Here is a 22,366-nt window from a genome sequence, read left to right on the forward strand (position 1 = left end):
TGAAATATGAAAACCAATTCTTAATGCTTCATGTATTATGTGTCTTTTATTTCACTGTCCCAAGTTTTTGTGTTTATTTAAATTGTGCAGACAAACCGGCTAATAAGAATTATCGTTAGAAAAGAGAGCAGGGTGGTGTTATTGTAATGCAGGGTGGCAGTGTTACAGCTCCATGTCCAAAATGATCTACCGATTTACTTTATTGCTATCGCATAAAAGTTGCCCTAAGAAGTCCCTCACCTAAAAAAACATTAATGGTATCGTACTGTACTGACATGCAGAACTAAAGTCTTGATAAAAGGGAATTGTAAACTTTAGCCGATGCTCAGTAGACATACATCAAAAAGACTGTGATCTATGCAGAGCTAACTATGAGGAGAACATAATCATTGTTTATGACAAGGCGGTCATAAATACTACTTTGAATGAACCACCAATCAAAGAAAAGTCTCAATAGGAAACTGATTATATCACAACACATATATACTTTGAAATATACACATATACAGTAAGTACGCCTTATAAACACCAGGTTGAGTTTCTATATTATAGGTTTGCTGGAAAGGCTGCCTGTCTTCAGTGCAGGATTCCAAGGTTCATAAAATACCACACCGATAGTTCTTCCATACTATCCTAAAGGAACAGTTCATCCAGGACTCAATAAATCATACTTTTCTTTTTAACAAGTGTGCGTTCTATAAATCCAAATGGTCTTAGTTTGGAGATTAACAGAAACATTTCTTTAAAGTAAAATTAAGCTGCTACAACCAATATTCAAAATACCTTGTAACAAGTTCAATATGAACTATTTTGTCTTTATCTCCTTGCAAAATAAGAAGGAACTGTTCACAACAATGTTTGTGGATCACGTTTTAGTGTGTTTTTGGTTGAACTGTCCCTTTTAAAATAATCCCAATAAAACGTCTGAATAAAAGACACAACCGTAGGTATGTGGGTGTTAAGTGTATATTTACAGTCAAGGGGAACATCTGTCACACAGGACACAAGTAAAGAGGGGTCAGAGGTCAGCAGTCGGCCACACAGTTCATGGGTCATGACCACCGTAGAATTTGGACAGGAAGTCGGTGGCACGAGGCTCCTCTGTCTCGTGAAAATAGCGCATTATATGGGTCTTCTGCTTCCAGACGTGGATTGTTTCCTGGAGCTCCAATTTCCCCTGGGGATTAAATAACATAAAAAAATGGAAAATGTTTCAACACACCCTGGAAGACACAGTAAAGTTCTGCTCTATTTTTATTAATTCAACTGTGACTGGATTTTAGATGAACCAACACCGACATCAAGTTACTGGGCAGCCTATGAAACGGCCTAAACAACCAGAAAGGTAAAATGATAATCAGTCGGGCTGTTTTTACCTTAATGACTAACATGTCGATCACGCGGGGGTCAGCGATATGCTTGTTTCTGTCGAACAACTCCCTCACTTTGTCTCTTCCCTGGCGCGTATTGATGTCCAGCTGAAACACTGCCACTGTAAAGAGAGAGAGACACAAACAAAAAGAGTCAATTTGTTTTCACCACATCAAAATACATTTTTTATTTAACTCTGTTATTAGGTAAATTGCTTATAACAAGAGCGAGGAGCCTATATACAGAGCCTGAGGTGTGGATGTTACTTCTGTTTGATCACCAGGCCAGTCCCACGCTAAGACTTGAGGGCATCTAGTGTCTTTACGCTTTCAAAATAAGAGTCTTTAATGTTATTTATTTAAAAAATTCATCATCAATATCCAAACTGTGTGGAAAGAGTTTCAATCATTATCATTATATATTGAGAAGATACTAGTACAAATCTCCTGCCTTAACTTATTATGGGACAGATAAAGTGTGTCGTCAGCTCAATGTTAACCAGTGTACGCCTGTCATGTATTAACTGGAGCTAAATATAAACATGCACTCACCCCCTAATAAAGGATTGATTATTATTATTATTATTATAAACAATGCAAAAAGGGCATCTCACAACAATCTACACTAACAAGTGTTGCCTCAGTGTCCTACAAGGTGATTGAAAAACGTTGTCTTTGCACCATAATGTAAAACATGATGGTCCACCTTAAAGTATAAACCCACATGACACCTGATTGGTATGTTTACTGCACTTATCCTATTCGTAGTAGTTTGTAGCACTTATTATATTCGTATTAGTCTGTTGCAATTATTGTTTTCGTAGTAATTTGCCTCTGCACTATACTTTTGCTCTGGTTTATGCTTTAAGATGCTTGTTTAAGAAAGGAGATGCACTTATGACTTCTGGTGACTAGTAGTTCTCTTGAATACCTATGTTGAATACACTTCCTGTAAGTCGCTTTGGATAAAAGCGTCTGCTAAATGACTGTAATGTAATGTAATGTAATGTAATATAATATAATATAATATAATATAGTAATGTAATGTAATATAATATAATATAATGTAATGTAATGTAATATAATATAGTAATGTAATGTAATGTAATATAATATAGTAATGTAATGTAATATAAATAATAATATAATATAGTAATGTAATGTAATATAATATAATATAGTAATGTAATATAATAATGTAATGTAATATAATATAATATAGTAATGTAATGTAATATAATATAATATAATATAATAATGTAATGTAATGTAATATAATATAATATAATAATGTAATGTAATATAATATAATATAATATAATGTAATATAATATAATATAATATAATAATGTAATGTAATGTATGAAGGAAATATCGTTTTATTGCCCCTTATTTGAACCAGATAAAAGTTGAAGGAGTAAACATTGCAACTAATGAACGCTTCAGGTTTCATCAACACCCATAGAGCTTAAGTGACAACAACCAGGTGACTGCTGTGAAGCCTTTGTAAGCTAGTGTCGGCTACACTGAGCCTCCACACAGACGCGACCTTGACGCTTCTTCTTAAATAACGTCACCTTCTCCGGACCACAGAGGACCCACATACCTGCATTGGGGACCTCTCGGTACCAGGCTCGGTACAGCTCCCGGACCCTGCGCTTGGCTTCGTCCAGGTCCCGGCTAAAAATGGGTTTTACAACTCTAGCGGCTCCAGCTGCTCGGGTCGCCGCTGTGGACGCCATGACTGCTGTGTCGTTGCGTCGTTTCCGGTTTGACTTACTCGACGGTGTCGCGTTAAGAAACACAGTGCCACCTAGCGGACGGGACGGCTCATGACAGGAGACGGTGATTCACCGACGGTCAAATAAGAGAAGTACTCCTTCTAAATATAAACAATACAATTACATTTCATTGTTGCTGTCTATGTTTGAGAGACATTATTCTGTAAAGTCACTAAAGCTGTTTTCCTAAACTGCATTATACTATAACATGACAATAAAAACCTGTGCAATACATTACACATTACACTGTGCAATAATAGTTAAAAAAGTTAAAAATAGTTAAAATAGTTGTTTTTTTCTCTGTCTGTAAATATAATATTTCAGTTATTGTTGTTTTTTCTACTGTTTTTTTTATTGCTTATTTATAATACTTGTTTTATTTTATTTTTATTTTTAGCTTGTCTTCTTCTACTATGTCTCTTGTGTGCACTTTACTCTCTGCTGTTGTAAGTCTGCAAATTTCCCCGCTGCGGGACTAATAAAGGATTATCTTATCTTATCTTATCTTACTCATGCAAAAATGTAAATGAGACTGAATATTAGAAATATATTTTACATTTATGTTTCACCAAAATGTAACTGATTGTATCTATACACAAACAACTTGGGTCTCAACCACAGACTATGTAAGTATCAACTAAAAACATTTTATATGTAGTATGTATTGCAGGGCTATTGCATTGCATTACATCATGCAGCTTTTTCTATATTTCTGGAACTACAACACATTTTTTTTTACTGTTTATGAGGCAAGTCTACTGTAAAATGAAGAGCAGGTACAATCAGGTGTGTGCATCTAGACGGTCCAGTAAGGTGTACAGCATCATTGAAATGAAATGTATAGTACAGAAGTGTTTCTGTTGAACTTATTTTATTGATTGCAAAAATTGTGTATAATTTACAAAGATGATACGGGCTCTACAGTACATTAAATATGAAAGATATTTTCAAAAGGCAGGTAGATAAGTCATTTTTATCACAATTCATACTGTCAATAAAAAAATTGGCTCATTGTTGCAACACCTGTCATTTGTTAAGTGGTGGCACATAAATGCCAACAATGATCAGGGGGGACTGGAAGCTGGAGAGTTCCTGCTTCTCAGTCACGGTTTAAAAAATAAAGACATCTGTGATGTGGGGGCAACATTCATTCAACAGCTATACAATCATAGATCAGCCAATTCAGCCTGCCAGGAATGAGAAACGTTTGCTGTCTTGTCCTGTATTAATCCCAATGTATTTCTTTCTTAGGACTTCATGTTCATAAACACGACACGACACAAGCACACTTCTTTCCAGGTAAAAAAAAATATAATTACAGCAAATGAGAAGCTCCCATTTCTAAAGAAACGCGAGCCATTTTCACAGAGTAAACAAAAGCTCAAAGCTGTACAACATAGAAAACTGAGATGACAGTAGCTCTTATGTATGAACAAAAAAAAAAGATACAGTATGAGCTCTTTATCTAAAATACCTGATAATAATAATAATAAAAAAAAAAATGTCACTCAACGGATATTCCAGTTTTCAGACCAAATGCGCACTCATACATTCTTGCACTCGAAGCAAGCAAAAGCTAAAATAAAAACATAAAAAGTGCAGTTTTATATAACGTGTGTGGCCCAGTGTAATAAAACCAGCTCATAGCTATTCTATGCTGCTCATTGGCAGAATGATTTGAAACTAAGGCACTATCATGGTCCCCACACAGTCGGAACTGTACAAGTCCTTTGCTTTTTTTTCCTGCTGAACACCTCTTTGATTCAGTCACCGTGGTGCAGACACACCTGCAAAACAATAAACATACAGAAAGAAATACATGAAAAAAAACGATTAAATATATACTTTAAATAGGTGCTCCTCTCAAAATCTCGACAGAGACGGTGAGTCTTTGTCTGTTCTACATCCATCCATACCTTTCACCAAGTCTAACGGATCGCTAGTACCAGCAGTGGAGTCTCAGTGGTCCAGGCTGTTGCCCAGCTTTTGCCCCTCCTGCAGGGCAGCCATGGCCAGCCGCAAGTGCTCCTTTAGACTCTGGATCTCTCGCTCGCTCCGGCCCTTAATCCCACTCAGCTCCTCGTGAACCTCCGCGTAGCGTTCACAGGCCAGCCGCTTCTCCTGCGGGGCAGAGGAAAAAAAGATGTATACCTTCTGTATAAGATGCTGTATTTTTGTTTTTTAAATTACAATATTCATAGAAGCAGCACCAAACAACAGAGGCAGGAAGTTACAGTTTGATGGAAACATTGACAAACTTGTGAGATTAATTTACTGTATAGAACTGGATCAGGATACACAGAGCACACATGTGCAAGGTTTTCCTGGCCCATCTTAATCTAAGGAGGGCCACCAAGGTGTTTTTGGACCCACTAAACCAATCATATAGATTCATCTAAGTGTCTTTTTTTATTAACTTTCTTTTCATTATTTCACTGTTCTCAGCATAAGCCAAAAGATCCAGAAAAAAGTTGTTGCATTGCATTTTCTTAAAGACTCCAGGCTATTAGACAGATAAGCACCTTGTTCAAGGATTTTAAGGATTAACATTCCGTGTCATTCATCTAGCGTAGGGTTTACTGAAATAAAATAAATAATACATAAATTTGTACAAACAAACAGACAAACACACACACACACACACAGACGGAGTACCGTGTTAAGAAACTGCAGCTCGTTCCTTAGACAGCTGATCTCCTTGTGTAAGTACTCGATCTCGTTTTCTTTCACCCTGAGGAGAACCTGGCAGAAAAACAACAAAACAACATAGTGCGGTCTCATTTGCTGACGAAAAAAAAGAAAGGATGAAAAAAACAAAACACAAACAAAACATTTTGTTTTAAATTCCATAAATCATTATAATTATCACTTGAGTCCAAGAAGGAAAAAAGGAATTGTTTTCTGGCTGATTTATGATAAACACCGTGGCGTTCTCTGTAATTTATAAAGTACATAACATGGGCTTTCGGCCAATAACTGTTTATTGTGACATTCCGTTTGTATTCTAAAAACTGCAACACTAATTTGGTAACCAGAAAGAGTATAAATGAAATGCTACATTTTTGGTCCTTTAGGTTTTTGGTGACAATTCAGTATCATTTGTTTGGAGAGCAGGGTGGATTGTTTCTGAGACTGATGCTCCTCCAAAAGTCACCAGTGTCTCTCTGATCAAGTTTTCTTGAACAAACATTTAACTAATATACGTTTAACATAACTTAATAGTGCAGTGCTTTTAAGTGTTATTCTGAACATTTGAGGAACCTTCTTACGGTGACACAAACACTGTAGGTCATGCTTGACATGTCTACATGATGCAACCTCCAGTATTACTTCATCTATGACTTTAAGCTGATGAAACAGAGAGGTTGGAGAGTTTCTTAACTTGCTCTCGTCCCTTCTGGTTTACTTTGTCCAGGTTTTGCAGGATTTACTGCTGAGACTTTTGCCCACACACCCCAACTAAACTATTACATTTGAAAAAAGCAATGGGCTTTTTTTGTGTAACAACACATTTCCTTTTATCCATATCTGACATAGTAGAAGTGAAATCTTCTTAGATTCATTTGAGGCAGTCAGAGAGCAAGCTGCTTTCTTAAGCCGACTCCTCCCAAAGCAGTGGGTGATATTTTCACACTTGTGCACATCTGGTGCTCGTTGCTGTCAGTTCAGGAAGTTAAAAATACCCTCATCATGTACTTTCCGTTTATACGTGTGGTTACCTCTAGTTCACAGAGAGTCCTGTCTTTGTTTCCCTCTGAGCTCTGATGTGTGATGGAGGATCGTGTACGACTGATCTCCACCGCCAAACGGGCTTTTAAGTCCTGCGGAAGAAAATATTTTGTATTTATGAATGACGATTCATGACAAACACAACAGAGAAGCATCTTTCATTTGAGATAGTTCTGACTTTAACATGAAACGATTGCTCCATCACTAGGTAATCAGCTGATAACTCACCTGGTTCTCTTTCCTCAGCTGCTCCATATCTCTCTCCTTGCGGCTGATCTCCCTCTCTCTCTCGGCGCTGTCCTGCTCTGCTCGGTTCAGCTCCAGACACTTCTGAGAATAGCGCTCAGAAAGCCCGGCCAGCTCTCTCTGCAAGGCCTGAGTTTCTGCCCTGCAGAAATGCATAGATGTGAGTGCATTGCAGAAATAGGAAATAAAAACTGCCATGCTGCAGAATGTTTGCACATTACCTGCTTTCTTTTTGCTGTGAGAGCAGCATAAATTATAAAGAAAAAACAAACAATCTTAAAAGTCATGCACAACCAATTTTTTCTTCTCTGCTCTTACTGAATACCTTTAAAAGTAAAGTATAATATAATTATATGGAATTGATTAAATTGAATAAGAGCAACATGATGTGAAAAAGTACAAGGCTGTTTTTTTTCTTCCATTTTCATGACCAAAGTATTTCCTACTGTGGTTTTAAAACATATTTACTGGTCATGACCAGTAACCACAAAAATAAGGAAGAGCATGCAAAGAGGAAAAATAAAAATGCAGAGTAAGCAGCTCAGATAAGCCCTAAAATGCCGGTTCCAGTAGCAGCCACTGAGACAGCGCCGTGTCAAAGGCCTTGTGAAGCTTACAAAGGAAAACTAATCCATGACCAAATTCTTCTACATTCCTTAAGTGCCTAACAGGACCCACTGTCCGCTGTGCCAATGGCCTGGTGTAGACAGGGAACCCTGGATTGTTGTGGAGTCTGCAAATTCTACCTTTTAGTTCACAGAAAAAACCTTTTGTGGGCAGCTAACTCCCACTTAAAAGCACAAGAGAGCTATTCACATAAATGACCAGTGTTGGCCTGAACTGACTGAGACTGAGAGCCAGGCTGCAACCAAGAATGTGTTTTTAATGCAACATGAAGTAAAAGCTGACACAAGGCAGGGGTGTTTGGTTTACAAACTTTATATTTTTAGAAAAAAAATAAATCTGTGTCATGATGACAGACATTAACCGGGTTGGTTGTGTTACTAGACAGTTCGCTTTATCATCTGGGTGCAAGTCTCTGGGTGTACATCTCTACCAGGCTGGCATAGAACAGGTTTAAAGTAACTTACTGTTGTTGGACTCGCAAAGTCTGTGAATCTAGCCCCCCGCTGCTGAGCCTTCTGACTCTCTCCACCTCTCTCTCCAGCTCGTCCTTGTGCCTCTTCTTTAAAGCCTCCATTACTGAAACACAAACATAATAGCGTGACACAACTTGTATCTGACGTCCAGGTGGCTTCAACGGCACATGAAGGATTTTTCTGATTAGGGAAGCTCAGGAAAAAAACGTGTACAGGCTTAACCTGCACTCAAAAAAACACTAATGATTAAATTATATTTATACAATTCCGATAGGGAGGTGGAATGATGCCGCTACAGATGTATTTGCTTGTGTTCCCATTTAAGATGAAACGGTGAACTCTATTTAACCAGTTCTGACTACTTTTCTTTTTCATATTAAACACATTAAAAGCTGCCTTTACAAATTTGGTCTTGATACTCCTCTCTAGCCTGTCTGCTCTGCTGACCTCGTGCGGTGTCCCGGGTCTCCTCCAGCAGCAGCCTGTCCTTCGCCGTCTCCAGTTCCTTTAGCTGGCGGTCGTGCTGCCTCTGCAGCTCCTCCATCGCCTGTCGATGGGCCCGCTCCATGGCCACCAGGCTGCGGCCGCAGGGGGCCTCGTGGCCACAGCCACCCCTCACACTTCCTCCCATTTTCCCTCCCCCTCCCTTTAGTAGCTCCAGCTGCTGCCTCAGTGACGCCACCTGAGAAAAAAAGACGAAGATGGAGGTAAAGCCCACTGAGCGGCGGGGGTGGGGGACAGAAGCCTATCAATTTAATATCATGTGATTAGCATATGTAAATGAGGGGGGCATTGGCAGTGAAATTCATGAACTGCGATGGCCAAACTGTTCTTAACCAACAGTAGGAATAATGCATTCAGTCCCACTGCCAACACACAATCTACACATGATCACTGGCAGAACTGCTGTGCATCAGCTTAAGTTTTTATGTTTTCTCAGGGTATCTTGGGCATTGAGCACCTCTTGGATTTTAAAGTTGTTGGCGCTCAAAGTTCAAATATTCAAACTTTGACCCCGATCACTGCTGACCTTTCAAATCCTGATTAGATTCAAGCTACAGTTGAAGCTTTAACACAAAGGAAGCCTTCAGCTTTCAGTATAATGTAATAATAGTGTATTTCAAGAATAAATCCATATAGGCTTCTCTTTAGCAGGAATTTGACAGCTTCTGTTTATAAAGTAAATTAATAGTATGATGAGACATCAGCGTTTAGCTCCGCCCAGCCTTGTGTTGCAGCTGTCTGCGCATCATGTGTAGAGAGACTGCAAACAGATTCAAACCAAAGAAGCACATCACAGCACACAGAGACAGAACAGACAGGAGTTTCAGCAGCGTTTCCCATCAATGTATCCGTATCATAGATCTTTACCTTTAATTAACCACTGCATATTTTAGATGGAAAACACGGCTGAAGAGCAGGTCAGAAAAATAGGGTTAAAAGGCAGAAAGAGGAAATGTTAACTTCATCCGGACAGATGAGTTAATTTGCATTTTATCAAATTTGCAAATTGGAAAATCAACTCCACGCACTACCTCCCTCTGCAGCGCCTCATTGGCTGACTGGCTGGAGGACCGCGATCCCATCGGTGGTAAGGAGCTCATCTCCTTTAACGGCAAGCGTTCAAACTCCGCCCACTTTCTCTCAATATCATCCTCTGTGCGCGGCCTCTGGTTCGATCCCATGCCGGTGCCCTTCCTGGACAGAACGGCCTCCCACTGGCTGCTTGTGTTCCTCTCCTCCTGCCACTGGCTGTGCTCCCGCCCCTGCCCCTCTGCTGCTTCTCTCTGACTGGCCGGCAGAGGGCTGGACGAGGCAGGAACCGGGGACAGCTCCACGTAGTCGAACCTACGATGAGCCGGGGGAGCGGAGGTCGAAACTTCTGGCTGTACAACGTCGGCGTGACGTGATGACGGGCGACGGGAGGATGACAGAAAGCGAGAATGGGAGTTTTCCTTGTCACTGCTGCCATCAGGTAATCTAGAGAGGATTAGAGACAAATACATGAATTATAAACCAAGGGCATTATTACTTCTTCTCCTATCTGATCACCTCTTAACTCATATTCTAGTCAAATAAATAGGTAAGTTATCACAAATTCAGTTCAGGCTGATAACATAATTAGATCAGCAGCATACAAAGCGTCAACATGAACACTCAAGTTGGGGGTGAGTCACTATGAAAACAGAACACATTGGTGTTCTCCGTAACTCATGAAACGCTGATTCATCTTTTACAGGCAAAGTATACAGTGACTGAAGCTCAAAGTTGCAGGTGCAAGTGAGTAACAGAGCCTCTTATCTGACTGTATTTAGTCAAGGCTGAGCTGCAGCAAGAATTAAATACAGGAATGCTGAGGCAACAATCCAAAATTAATAGGAGGATAATAAAACTTGGAGAATTGAAGCATAAAACATGCATTGATGCTACTTTTTAGGGCATGGAGTTACAAGCTACAATTAAAAGATTAAAATCTTAATTACCATTTTTAAATGTCAAAAATAGTGACAAATTCCCCTCACAAGCTACCACATGTCAACCTTCCCGTAGTTAAAGTAAAGAGAGGAGGAGCTACTTTGGGTGAAAAACATCTCTTTGCTCTACATAGACGCACCCGTCACTAAGTCTCCATGATTACACCAAACAATATACTACAATAAAAGGAAGCTGTAAAGCAGAACAAGTATACTTTGCTAAATTTAATTTGCCAACTTTCAATCAAACACAGTATCTGTGGGTATTCAATTAAAAAAAAAAATGTGATAAGTGTATTTGTAGAAGTCTGACCAAGAGCCAAATAACCCAGAACAAAAATATAAAATCAGATGAAACAGGGAAAACTATTTGAATTCATTAAGGTAGGAAAAGATAATGTTACATATAAGTGATTGAAATCAATCAATTATAAAAAATGTAATAAGTTCATTGTCTGTCAATAAACTAACACGACCAATGAGAGGTCACAACTGACTGCTTTGTAACCTACAATTGCCAGGTATGAAATGATATATTTCTTAATTTTAGCTAAATTTGAATTGATTTAACTTAAAATTTTAGGCAAATAATAATGTTTACCTTAACTATCTCCACTCCTAAAGTTGGGTATATTAATATTTAACAATTCAAAAGCAATTACTGCGTGAGGTCTGGAGAGCTGCTGGGCCGGATGCACTTCTTTAAAACCTCTATCCAGTTCCGCCTGATCCCCGCTGTCATTGCAGACAATGTGTGCGCAGCCTCCCGCGTCTGCAGAACAAAAGAGAAAAACAGGTTAAGAAGACACAAAGATGGGGCAGAACTGGGATGAGATGGGAAAGAGAGAGAGTTACAGAGAGAATGGTGGATTTGATACTGACAGAGATGTGAGTCATGATATCAGAATATCAAGAAAACGCAGCAGAAACTGAGAGCGGTGGGTGTGGTTAGGGTTGATAAGGAGGACAAGAAGTGAAGAACAGAAAGAATAGAATCAGTCACACACACAGCCTATGACCTACTGACCCGTAGCAGAGACACTCACCTGTACTTGAAACCCATAGTTCTTCTCCACATCAAACTCACACACCTTCACACAGGATTTTAGGTCGATCTCTCCGTCCAAGTCATCTTTCTATACAGAAAACACAGAGACAAATAATACAATGAGTTTGGTCATGTGTGTGGTACTCATCCAAGTTTTGTATGAATACCATTATTACGATTGTTACAAAATGTCATACATGTCTATTTGAAAAAAACATATACCTCCTCTGCACTCGAGTCTCTGTAGTACTTCAGTCCAGCATCGGTCAAAACAAACCAATGCTTCTTCCACTAAAGAAACAAAGCAGATCTCAATTAATACAAGACTGACCTGAGATCAGCAGCTCTTAGGTTCAAATGTGACAACCGCCAAAACAAAACAATGACATTATCTGACACGGTAACACGAGCTAAACCACTTGATGTTTAGAGTAGTCCTGGTCTGAGTAAGCATGACAACCGGAAGGCATCATATTAAACAGCATTATGGGATGTGTGAAGAGAGAAGCTCATTAAATCAAGCATACCATTCAAAGAGAGGAGACACCTGCTGTGCCTCAAGCTACCAAGCCAATGCTGTGATAACAGGGATGATCTACCGCCATCACCTTACGCAAAACCTTTCTCATTAGAAACGAGGGGAAGAAAGGAAGAGGGAGGTGAAGATGGAGGGAGAGGAAGACATGGCTTCTGAACCTTACCTCGCCACTCTCGTCCAGTTTGGACATCCATCCCTTCTTGAAGTTCAGGAGGTCAGGCTACGGGGCAAAGAGTACACACAGTCACTGACCTTCATCTGAATGCTTGGCAGAAATGTTACAAATACAAAATGTGCAGGAAGGAAACAGAGAAAGTGAAAGAGAACAGAAAAAAATTAAACCACAACAGGACAAACACCACTTCAAGCTAGACGGAAGGGTGTGGCATAATCAATATAATTATATCTCTATACAATTAGCAGCTACCAAACTGCTACTGGTTTATTCTTTCAATGTACAAGAAGACAACAGATACAATGCTGCGGACTTACTTTGCCACAAAGAAAGTAAACCAGTTTCTATTGTGCTTTTTTCCCCATGAATGTTGAAACTGGAACTGGTGGCTATATGCTTCTTTATATTATTTTCAATAAAAGTTTTTGGAACACATGAATACATTCAGATCACTAAATGATTGATTCTTTAGCACTTGATAATATTATATGCACTGTAATCATACAACAAAGACTTTTATTGTTAATATAGAATCTCAACAACATAATGTTTACGTCACGGGGTGCTGCTCTGTTGAAATGCACAATACCAGATACATGAAAAAGGTAATGGTTGCAAAAAAAGACACATATGAGAGGGGAAATGACTAGAAAAAAACCAGTAAGTGTTTAAAGGATGTGGACAGAAATATCTGAAGACAAGAGACAGACAGAAAGCTTATGAACTGGAGCCGCATATCATTAGTGATGACAGGAAAGATCTGGAAACTCATGAAATCTGCAGTGGGAACACAAGTACAGTAACTTTGCTGCTCATAACTCAACATTGTTGCACACTAGGACATAGTTTGCATGTTTCTTGCTCCAGCTGGGTGGAAGCAGAAAGAGGAGTATTAAAACAAGCTCTAGCTGCTCTACAATAATTCCAGGAACAGGCCTGTCTTTTTTCGTTTGACGTGATGACAGGAAGAGGAAAACATGCGTTAGGTACCTCAAGACCTGGTGATCACAGATTAAGATTAGGGAATTCTTTCCACCGTACATTCCTCACTTTGCTTATCTCTCTCTTTCGCTAGCATTTACATTCCGTACGTGTAAATCTCTTTCCCCATTCGTCATCTCATCTCTCGGCGACTGGCATCTCATTCCCATCCCTTTTTTTTTTCTCTCCACTGCAGCTACTCATTGTTCATTTTATCCCTTTGCTGCATTGTTATGCTCAGCTCCCTCTCTGTTTGCACTCTAAAATAATTTCTCTGTCTGTTCTGTCATCTCTAACCACCCCTTTTCTGTATTTATACTCCCTTCCTGGCGTCTGTTGTGTTCTCCTAGGCCACAGTACCACCCAGTTTTTCCTAAACCAGTTCATCTATGCTACTAATCTTTTTTAATCTAACGCATTTTAAAGTCTGGTGACTTTCAATAGACCATGTAAATTATCAACACCATGATAAGAAGTTAGCATTCAAGTTCAATATCCCTTCATTATTAATGAATGATGTGGCAATAGCTTAAATCACTTGAGACTTTTTCATTATTGTGCGTATCCATAAACACATAAATAGACAAATTATACACACAAATATTGGTTGGATCATCAGGTGCCAGCTATAAAAAAAAAAAAGGAAGCTTTTTATTGTTGCATCTTATATGATCCCCACTCAAACAACTATGCTGTGTCAGACTTCATCATGAATTCATGTCATCTAGTCAGTACATAGGACAGCATCAGATAATGCCACAGTGCCTGTCCTTGTCGTGTGCTCTCAGATCAGCGACAGAGGGAAGAGGGTCAAACACTGATGACAGTTTGAGACAAAGTCCATTCTTCCCGTCTCCCGTCACTATAGAGGAGTATTGTCTGGTGAGCCTTGTCATTTAAGCCTAAAACAGACTTTATGCTTCTCCTCTTGTCTTGTGTCTGTTCAGTTTAAACAGATTACCTCTCTGAACTCTGAATTTAAAAAAAACAAAAAAATGCAATTGCATTGTCTGTGTGCAAACAAGGGACATATGTCACAGCTGGCTGTAAAAACTGACACACACAGTACAAGCTACTGGCTGACCAGACCCCCCATGTGGATATACTGTACATTTTTTATTTGTATTCTTATTTTATTCTATTTTTATTTTATTGTATAGTATGTGTATTTATTGTCTGTGTAGTTGTATAGTATGTGTATTTATTGTCTGTGTAGTTGTATAGTATGTGTATTATTGTCTGTGTAGTTGTATAGTATGTGTATTTATTGTCTGTGTAGTTGTATAGTATGTGTATTTATTGTCTGTGTAGTTGTATAGTATGTGTATTTATTGTCTGTGTATTTATTGTCTGTGTAGTTGTATAGTATGTGTATTTATTGTCTGTGTATATGTATTTATTGTCTGTGTAGTTGTATAGTATGTGTATTTATTGTCTGTGTAGTTGTATAGTATGTGTATTTATTGTCTGTGTAGTTGTATAGTATGTGTATTTATTGTCTGTGTAGTTGTATAGTATTTATTGTCTGTATTTATTGTCTGTGTAGTTGTATAGTATGTGTATTTATTGTCTGTGTAGTTGTATAGTATGTGTATTTATTGTCTGTGTAGTTGTATAGTATAATATGTGTATTTATTGTCTGTGTAGTGTATTGTAGTTGAGCTGCTGCAACATTGTCTGTGTTTCCCCATGGGGATCAATAAAGGAATATAATAATAATAATGACACTTCCTACTACTGTAAACAACAACAACAACAACAGGGTAAACAGATCAAACCACACCACACATGGAGAACAGCATCACTTCTTTAGACAGAAATGTACATATATTTACATATACATAAACTCACACACACACACTACATGTGTCAGCTTTAACGTGCAAACAAATGCTAACCATACACGTCCATTAAATCAAACTGAGAGCACAGTGAGACACGTGGATGTCTCTTCGCTGTGAACGCAACATTGTAGCCAGTGTGAGATATAATATATAAGAACACATTCAGGAAGGAGTGACAGGAAACACAGAACAGCTCTAAAGATGCAACTCACCGTCATGACCACAGGATCCAGAGGAGAGAGAGAAAGAAGGGAAACACCGTCAAAGCAAATAAATTATAAATCTCCTTCTTGCCCCAAAGTGGACCTTCAGTCCGGCTGAACCTCACGGACAGGAACGCTCACTCTGATGAAACCCCGCCATTCATACCCACGTTAACCCAATGAAAGAGGCTCTCTGCTGCCTGGAGGGAAGGACGTCCACCCGAGAAAACACGGAGAAACTGAGCTTAGAAGTAATAATTCCCCAACTTTTCTCCCAAGTCGTGGGCAGCTAAGGTTAGACTTCTCTCTCTCTGTGTGTCTCTGTGTCTCTCTCCCTCCCTCTCTCTCTCTCTCAATCTACCACTTCCTGGGCGGATCCGCAAAGATCGTTTGAGAAAACAAGCCTCTAAAAACCGGTGTCCGGGGACCTCCAGGGGCTGAAGGGTTGTGTCCGGAGTAATATATATATAAATATATATATATCTTCGGCTAGTTGCACCCACACAAGGTTATCGTAAGAAGAAACCCTGTAAAGCTGACTGTTTGATATGAGGGCTCACTCCTTCCCTCTTCTCGGGACCAAACTTCTCTAAAACTTTGACAATCCAAAACTCTCCAAAACACACAGAACTAATTTACTGACTTAAAATCTCTTTTGTGCTTTCAAACAAAGTGGCACTCCTCTCTCCCCAAAAAATCCTCTATTGGTAGCTATTGGTTTCAGTTCAGGAATTTCAACACATGCCCCAGCAGACCACAATTGACAAAGCTCAGTCAGTCTTATGAAATGCCTGCAGGGTATAGGTGAAGTCTATGGACACACAGCAGCCAGTGGTTATGACATAGAGAGTATATACACTGCAGATACACTGCAGATTAAGGTGCCAAGGACATAAAATCTTTACAGTTATAGACAGGATCTGAGTGAACACTGGACAAGCTGCCAGCATGTCTAGTAAATATGTAACAAAGAGATAACACATATTGAAACATGACAGAAGGCCAATACATTTGCATTGAACCACGTATGCAACAGGTTTATTCTGTTCATTACAAATATTAGTGACAGGAAAATGAACTGTAACTTCAGCCTACGGCACAGTGGGAGAGAGTCTGTTTCCACATACACACAGAAGGAGCACAAATATTTACTGTAAACACACCGGCCGTATCACATACCTGCATTTGTTCGGATCTGTGGTGGTTACCTTTCCAAGGACTGCCCTCATCTGCTGTGGGACTGCCAGACCTCTGGGGAGGAACAGCTTGTAGTTATGAAGATAATCAATGTCCGACTGAACAAACATAGGAGCCTCTGGAGTTTCACATCCACAGATGTGGTGTATGGTATGGTATGTGGAAGATGTGGTTAAGCATTAACATATTATGAAGGTGAATACCGCAGGGCTGCAATTCCACTGCAACGGATTATAATGTGCAGGGTTTTGTGCACTGTGGGGCTGTAAAGCTCAACACTCTATACTGTTGCAACTCTCTCTCTGCTTATGACATTTTAAGGAACCCAATAAGACTCAAAGTTAGTGTGTTGCCAGTTTTGCTAAATGTACTATTCCCCCAGTAATGTGTGGTTTGATCAAGAGGTTACTCTTATAGAACATGGTTTAAGACAGCTAAATCAAACAGATACAAACTCAGCTTTTTTCATCCTTTAATAAAACTCCCCTTTGCCCCAACCAGCCTACCTGCAATGAGGTGGTGGAGTGAGCTCGAGATAGATACCCACTGCCACCGTAGTGCCAGTCCCTCTCAGTGTCCCCCGTATCCTCCCACTCTCTGGAGGGATGCTTGCTCAGGGAGTGGCTGAAACATAACAAACAAACCAGTGTGTCTGATTTGGTCAAATGTTTCAATCTGATGGAGTCATCTAGGTTAACATCACAGGAGATTGTGATCTGCACCATTAAATTCCACAAAAATACATGTAACACAATGGGCCTCATGCAGGAAGCGACATAAAAACATATCTTCGTCAAATTTTCTGTTCCTTGTATTTTTCTTCTTCTTACAGCCATTTTTGGTGGCATTTTTTCTAATACTTGGGCATGTGCCAGAGTATTTGCACAACATCTGCCCTTTTATAGTGTTCACTGGGAGTTACCTATGCTGATAATGAAAAATCGACCACGTGCCTCCGATTTATGATCTAGTGGGATTTCTCCTTCAGCACACATGGTAAGAGCACATTTGGATGGTTATCTTCTCTTATTTTTTCTCCTAACAAGAAACTAAGATAAATTTAAGAGTTGTTGAAATGTTGCTGCATTAGGCCCAATGTAATGTTAACTAACATGCATATGGTTTAAATATGTTGCCAAGGCCACTCCTACGTTCTCTGTGGTGAAATGTGAGTCTGACCTGGCGGGTTTAAAGAGCTCCTGTCTCCGAGAAGGCTGCTGGTTCTGAGGCGGCACCGTGTGGCTCGGCCCTTCTCTCTGATGGATCATTTTGACCTTCGGCACGTCGGCCAACATGGCATACTCCTCCCTGTCCCGTCCTGTGGACCCCACCGACAGTTGACCGGACTCCGAGGACTCCATGGAGCTCTGGGAGGAGGTGTGCTTCCTCAGTTGAATCTGAGGTGAAGGAGAAGGGCTCCGTGTGCGGTGGGAGGGCCTCTTTTCGTGAGGGTAGGGGCATCGATCTCCATGACTGTGTCTACCGACCCCAGACCTGATGCTGCCGGGGCTCCTGGGTGTTTCATTATGGGAGGGGCAACGATCCACATGGCCGTGTCTACCGGCCCCAGACATGGCCGTGTCTTAGGGGAGGGGCACCGACTGCCCCAGACCTGATGCTGCCGGGGCTCCTGGGTGTTTCATTAGGGGAGGGGCAACGATCCACATGGCCGTGTCTACCGGCCCCAGATCTGATGCTGCCGGGGCTCCTGGGTGTTTCATTAGGGGAGGGGCAACGATCCACATGACCGTGTCTACCAGCCCCAGACCTGATGCTGCCGGGACTTCTGGGTGTTTCCAAGGTGACAAAGGCCGTTCTCCTGCCATTCGTGGTCTGTCTGGAGGGTGAAGCAGCACGAGATAACGAGGAGCTGCGGAGGGAGTGGGTCGACTCCCGCCAGGAGCGCGGTGAGCGATTGGAGTCAGATTTTGAGTCATGGTAAGTGGTTTTTTTCTGACAGGATTGGCCAGATTCTCCGTAAGTGGCCTGTCTGAGGATTGAGTAGCCTGGCAGGTCACTGTTACCTTTTTTAGCAGGAGAGGAATTGTGGCTGTTGTGATTCTTGCTGTTAAGGGAGGAGCTAGTTTCTGCTTTCCTCAGTGCACGCTGGTCAGGAGCATCATAGCTTTTCTTTGAGGGCATCAGACTTTGGCTTTCACGACTTCTGACAGAACTGTTTGCATCAGACTTGCGCAACAGGGACTGAGAAGGAGCTTCATAGCTTCTCTTCGAAGGGGAGGAGGTGCGACTCTCACGACCACGGCTGAGTGAAGAACCTCTGGTGTCTGTTTTCCTAAGCTGACTCTGAGTAGGAGTTTCGTAGCCTCTCCTTCCAGGAGAGGAACAACGGCTGTCACGACCTCTACTGCCAACGACAGCGCTTGATTCGGTCTTGCGGAGCACAGATGGACTTGTCTCATAGCCTCGTCGGGATGCAGTCACGGTAGCGCTTTCATGTTCTTGGTCATTCAGTCCATTCTTAGCTGTTGGGTAACGTAGCAGAGCCTGGCTTTCGATATCATAGCCTTCTCTTATGGGGGAGCCACAGCGTCCGTAGTGACTACGTCCGCCAAGAGACGGAATTGATTCAGATTTAGGGGGGGACTGGCTAAAAGAGCTGTAACTTCTCCTTGGTGGTGAGTATCTGTGACTGTCACGCGTACTGTCAGAAGTTCTCATGGAAGGAGACGGAGTACGAGTGTCGCTCCGACGTCCATGTGATGAACTGCTGGTGTTTTCAGTTTTGCGGAGAGACATTTGGCCTGAAGGGTTGTAGTCCCTCCTTGAGGGTGACAAGCTTGTGCTCTCACAACCTCGACCACTCAAAGACCCACTTACCTCAGTTCTCCTCAAGGCACTTCTAAAATCAGAAACCGTGGCGGTCTGGGATTTGACCGAGCCAGCAAATGATTTAAAGTTTCTTGGAAGAGTTCCTGACTCAACACGTCGCCCCTGTGTGCCTTGCAAGGAGTTCCTGGATGCTGGCTCTGTCCCTTGAGACAACCCTCCACCATCGAAGTTACGCCTGCTAAGGGAAGCGGTGGACTCACTGCGTCTGAACGGTAAGTTTCCACGTGAGGGAGAAGAGGAACGAGATGGCAGAGCTGAGCCTTGCCTTGAGGACTCAAAGCGTCCTGACTGATGGTAGCTAGAGACGTTAGACGAAGGGTTTCCTCGACCATATGAATTGCTGAGACCTTTTCGCCCTGTTGAGCCCAGCGACTCTGCTATCTTAAAAGGAGTAGGACTCGGAGAGCGGGGGCCGACCTGTGCCTCAACCTCAACGGCAATTTCATAGGGGTCAGGAGGCGGGATTTCTGAAGAGAAGTCATCATTTAGATCATCCGCCGTTTGCCTTTCAGAGGCCACGCCAAGATTAGGGTTTCTGAAGGGGATGGTGTCTTTGGGCTCTATACCTCTGCTGCTGAAGATAGGATGTCCTCTCTCAAAATGGCGGTAAGGAGCAGGTGGGCCGTTGTCACGGAGTGAGCCGACACCCGCTGCCCTCCCCAAGGAAAAGTACCCGCTTTCACGCTTTTGTCGGTCTTCTTTCAACCCTGCAAGAAAAGAGAAGTTGCACAGTGTGACAGAAATAGAACGAAGGAGGGGTAAGAGAAATAAGAGATCATCAAAGATCAACCACTGAGCTACTACCAGAGGTTTCCTGACACAAACTGAGTGATATTGTATTTCTGATAATTGCTCTGGGACACCTCAGCTGGTGACATCAAACAGTATTGCCAAGTAAAGAACACCTTTGGCTGTAACAGGATATGGATTGGTCAAGTGCTGTAAGTCATAGGTTTACTAAAGGCTCGGTCTGCTGGTGCACAGAACTTAGAACTACATGTGTTTAAATAAGAGGTCAGGTTGTACATTTCTCCTTACAATGCTACTACTATGTCATGTATGTACCTTTTCCAAATCTATCCAATGTATCCCATCAGCCAAGGAATCAATGAAGCAGTTGACAAACGTCACAACATACCAGGTCAGCTTTCACGTACCTGATTGACCCCTGACATTGTCTCTGCTCCGAGCCTCGTCCATCCAGTCCCGAGGGCCGGGCCGATGGGGTGGAGGGTCGAGCCGGGTCATGGCGAGCTTGGTCGAACGCCGACGGATCGGCAGGTACTCGTCCTCCGCACTGACGGAGCCGCTGAACTCTTGGTAGTCACTGTGGTCACGACAGCTAGGTGGCAGAGGAGATGGGAGAAGGATGACGAGAGTAGAGGTGGAAAGATGAGAGGTTGAGAGGAGGGGGGAAAAGTACGAGGCAAAATAAGGAAGAGAGAGAACAATTCAATCAGTATGACATGAATTTCATAGATTGCATCACGCAACATGAATGTTTAAGGGCAGAAAACATGGAACATTATACATTAAAGTCTATAGTCTTGCCTTCTAGCTCTCCTAAATGACCTTTTATCACTGTCCTACCTGTCGGTGCTGTCGTCGTCGTCTCCGTCACAGATATAAAGCTCACAGTCGGGGCTCAGGATGCAGAAAGAGCTCTCCCCATAACCCAGACGGCCTCCGTTGACATCACAGTAACTGCTAACCACCGACAGACCGTCAGAGTCCTCCTGATAGGATGACAATGTAGGACAAGGGCCAATCACAAGGCCTCAGCAAACTCCATCTCTCTTTGAGTGACGGAGGAAGAGGCAATGATGTCGCTCTCCTGGATCTGTCTGTCCGGCTCCATCTCCTTGAGTAGAGGGTTAGCTGAACAGTGTCGGTCCCCTCTGTCCTCTCTGACACACACTCACATGTTCAGTCTGCTGTTCGATTAGGGTTACACCTCTGTAACTCGACCTGGCTCGTGGCTTTCCTCATTAATACTTCATGGCTTTTTTTCTTGCCATAAAGCCCCTAAGACTTAAAATGTCTTAAAAAGGATCTAAAACTGTGACTTCACTGTCTGTAAATGTCAAAAACTGGCATCCATCCCTTCAAACCTCCAGGATACTACATGTGGGCTGTTACATTGGAGCTAAACTGGTACAACTCATAATCCACTGTTTGCTCAAATACATTACTGTAAGCAGATAACAGCGGTTGTGACATGGGAGCAGGATAAACTGAAAAAAGTAGATTTGTCATGTTTTTTTTTAATGCTGTGCAGAAACTTGCCCTTCTTTCTCTGTCTAATATTACACGTGATTCCCAAGAAGGCAGTAAGTGATCCAGCTTCGTTAATTTATAATAGGAGCCACTGCTTCCACCCTGCTCCTCGTCAGTGTCTCTTATTCTCTGCTCTCTGAACTTTTCTTGATCTTTACTCAAAAACAACATGATCTCATGAACTGTGTTTATATGTGGTCCGTGTTAAAATAGAAGGCACTTGATTTCTCTACAAACCCAAAGAATTACTGTTGTTTAACAGATATTTCTAAATGATATCATGAAACTTTGTGCATTATTTCTGATCTGCAAGACGGTTATATCTGAGTGAAGCCATACAATAGTACTTTATTCTTTCTCCTTGACTTACCATACAATGTCTTGCTACTTCACTTGTGACTTCTAATGCTATCACCTTTCTTCAGGTCCAGCTAATCCCATCACTCAGCACATATTCTACTCCTGTTCCCACCTTTACCCCTGTTACCTCGTTCATATCCCTCCCTCTTCCTCTCCGGCCCTCTCTTCTCTCTTACCTTGCTGCTGGTGTCTC

At 41.5% G+C, this 22,366-nt stretch overlaps 2 protein-coding genes across 3 annotated transcripts; both read right to left on the reverse strand.

Annotated features, from left to right (window-relative positions):
• Positions 1–924: 924 nt before the first annotated feature.
• ndufa6 (NADH:ubiquinone oxidoreductase subunit A6) lies at positions 925–3,153 on the reverse strand. The gene is made up of 3 exons (XM_054607966.1): positions 2,977–3,153; positions 1,377–1,492; positions 925–1,177 (listed from the first exon to the last, which is right to left on the reverse strand). Exons 1-3 carry the CDS (start codon positions 3,110–3,112, stop codon positions 1,046–1,048), a joined length of 384 nt encoding a protein of 127 aa, XP_054463941.1. The 5' UTR covers positions 3,113–3,153; the 3' UTR covers positions 925–1,045.
• An 860-nt stretch (positions 3,154–4,013) lies between these two features.
• triobpb (TRIO and F-actin binding protein b) lies at positions 4,014–17,214 on the reverse strand. 2 transcript variants are annotated; one of them, XM_054608177.1, is made up of 14 exons: positions 17,193–17,214; positions 16,669–16,740; positions 12,450–12,506; positions 11,971–12,039; positions 11,747–11,836; positions 11,363–11,472; positions 9,762–10,206; positions 8,674–8,908; positions 8,218–8,329; positions 7,109–7,268; positions 6,871–6,972; positions 5,807–5,893; positions 5,068–5,272; positions 4,014–4,938 (listed from the first exon to the last, which is right to left on the reverse strand). In XM_054608177.1, exons 2-13 carry the CDS (start codon positions 16,672–16,674, stop codon positions 5,111–5,113), a joined length of 1,635 nt encoding a protein of 544 aa, XP_054464152.1. In that variant the 5' UTR covers positions 16,675–16,740; positions 17,193–17,214; the 3' UTR covers positions 4,014–4,938; positions 5,068–5,110. The 2 variants fall into 2 exon arrangements, with proteins under 2 accessions (XP_054464152.1, XP_054464151.1); XM_054608176.1 differs by lacking the exons at positions 16,669–16,740; positions 17,193–17,214 and adding an exon at positions 15,499–15,856.
• Positions 17,215–22,366: the final 5,152 nt, after the last annotated feature.

This window comes from Anoplopoma fimbria, chromosome 11 (genome assembly GCF_027596085.1).
Source record: "Anoplopoma fimbria isolate UVic2021 breed Golden Eagle Sablefish chromosome 11, Afim_UVic_2022, whole genome shotgun sequence".
Taxonomy (NCBI): Eukaryota; Metazoa; Chordata; class Actinopteri; order Perciformes; family Anoplopomatidae; genus Anoplopoma; species Anoplopoma fimbria.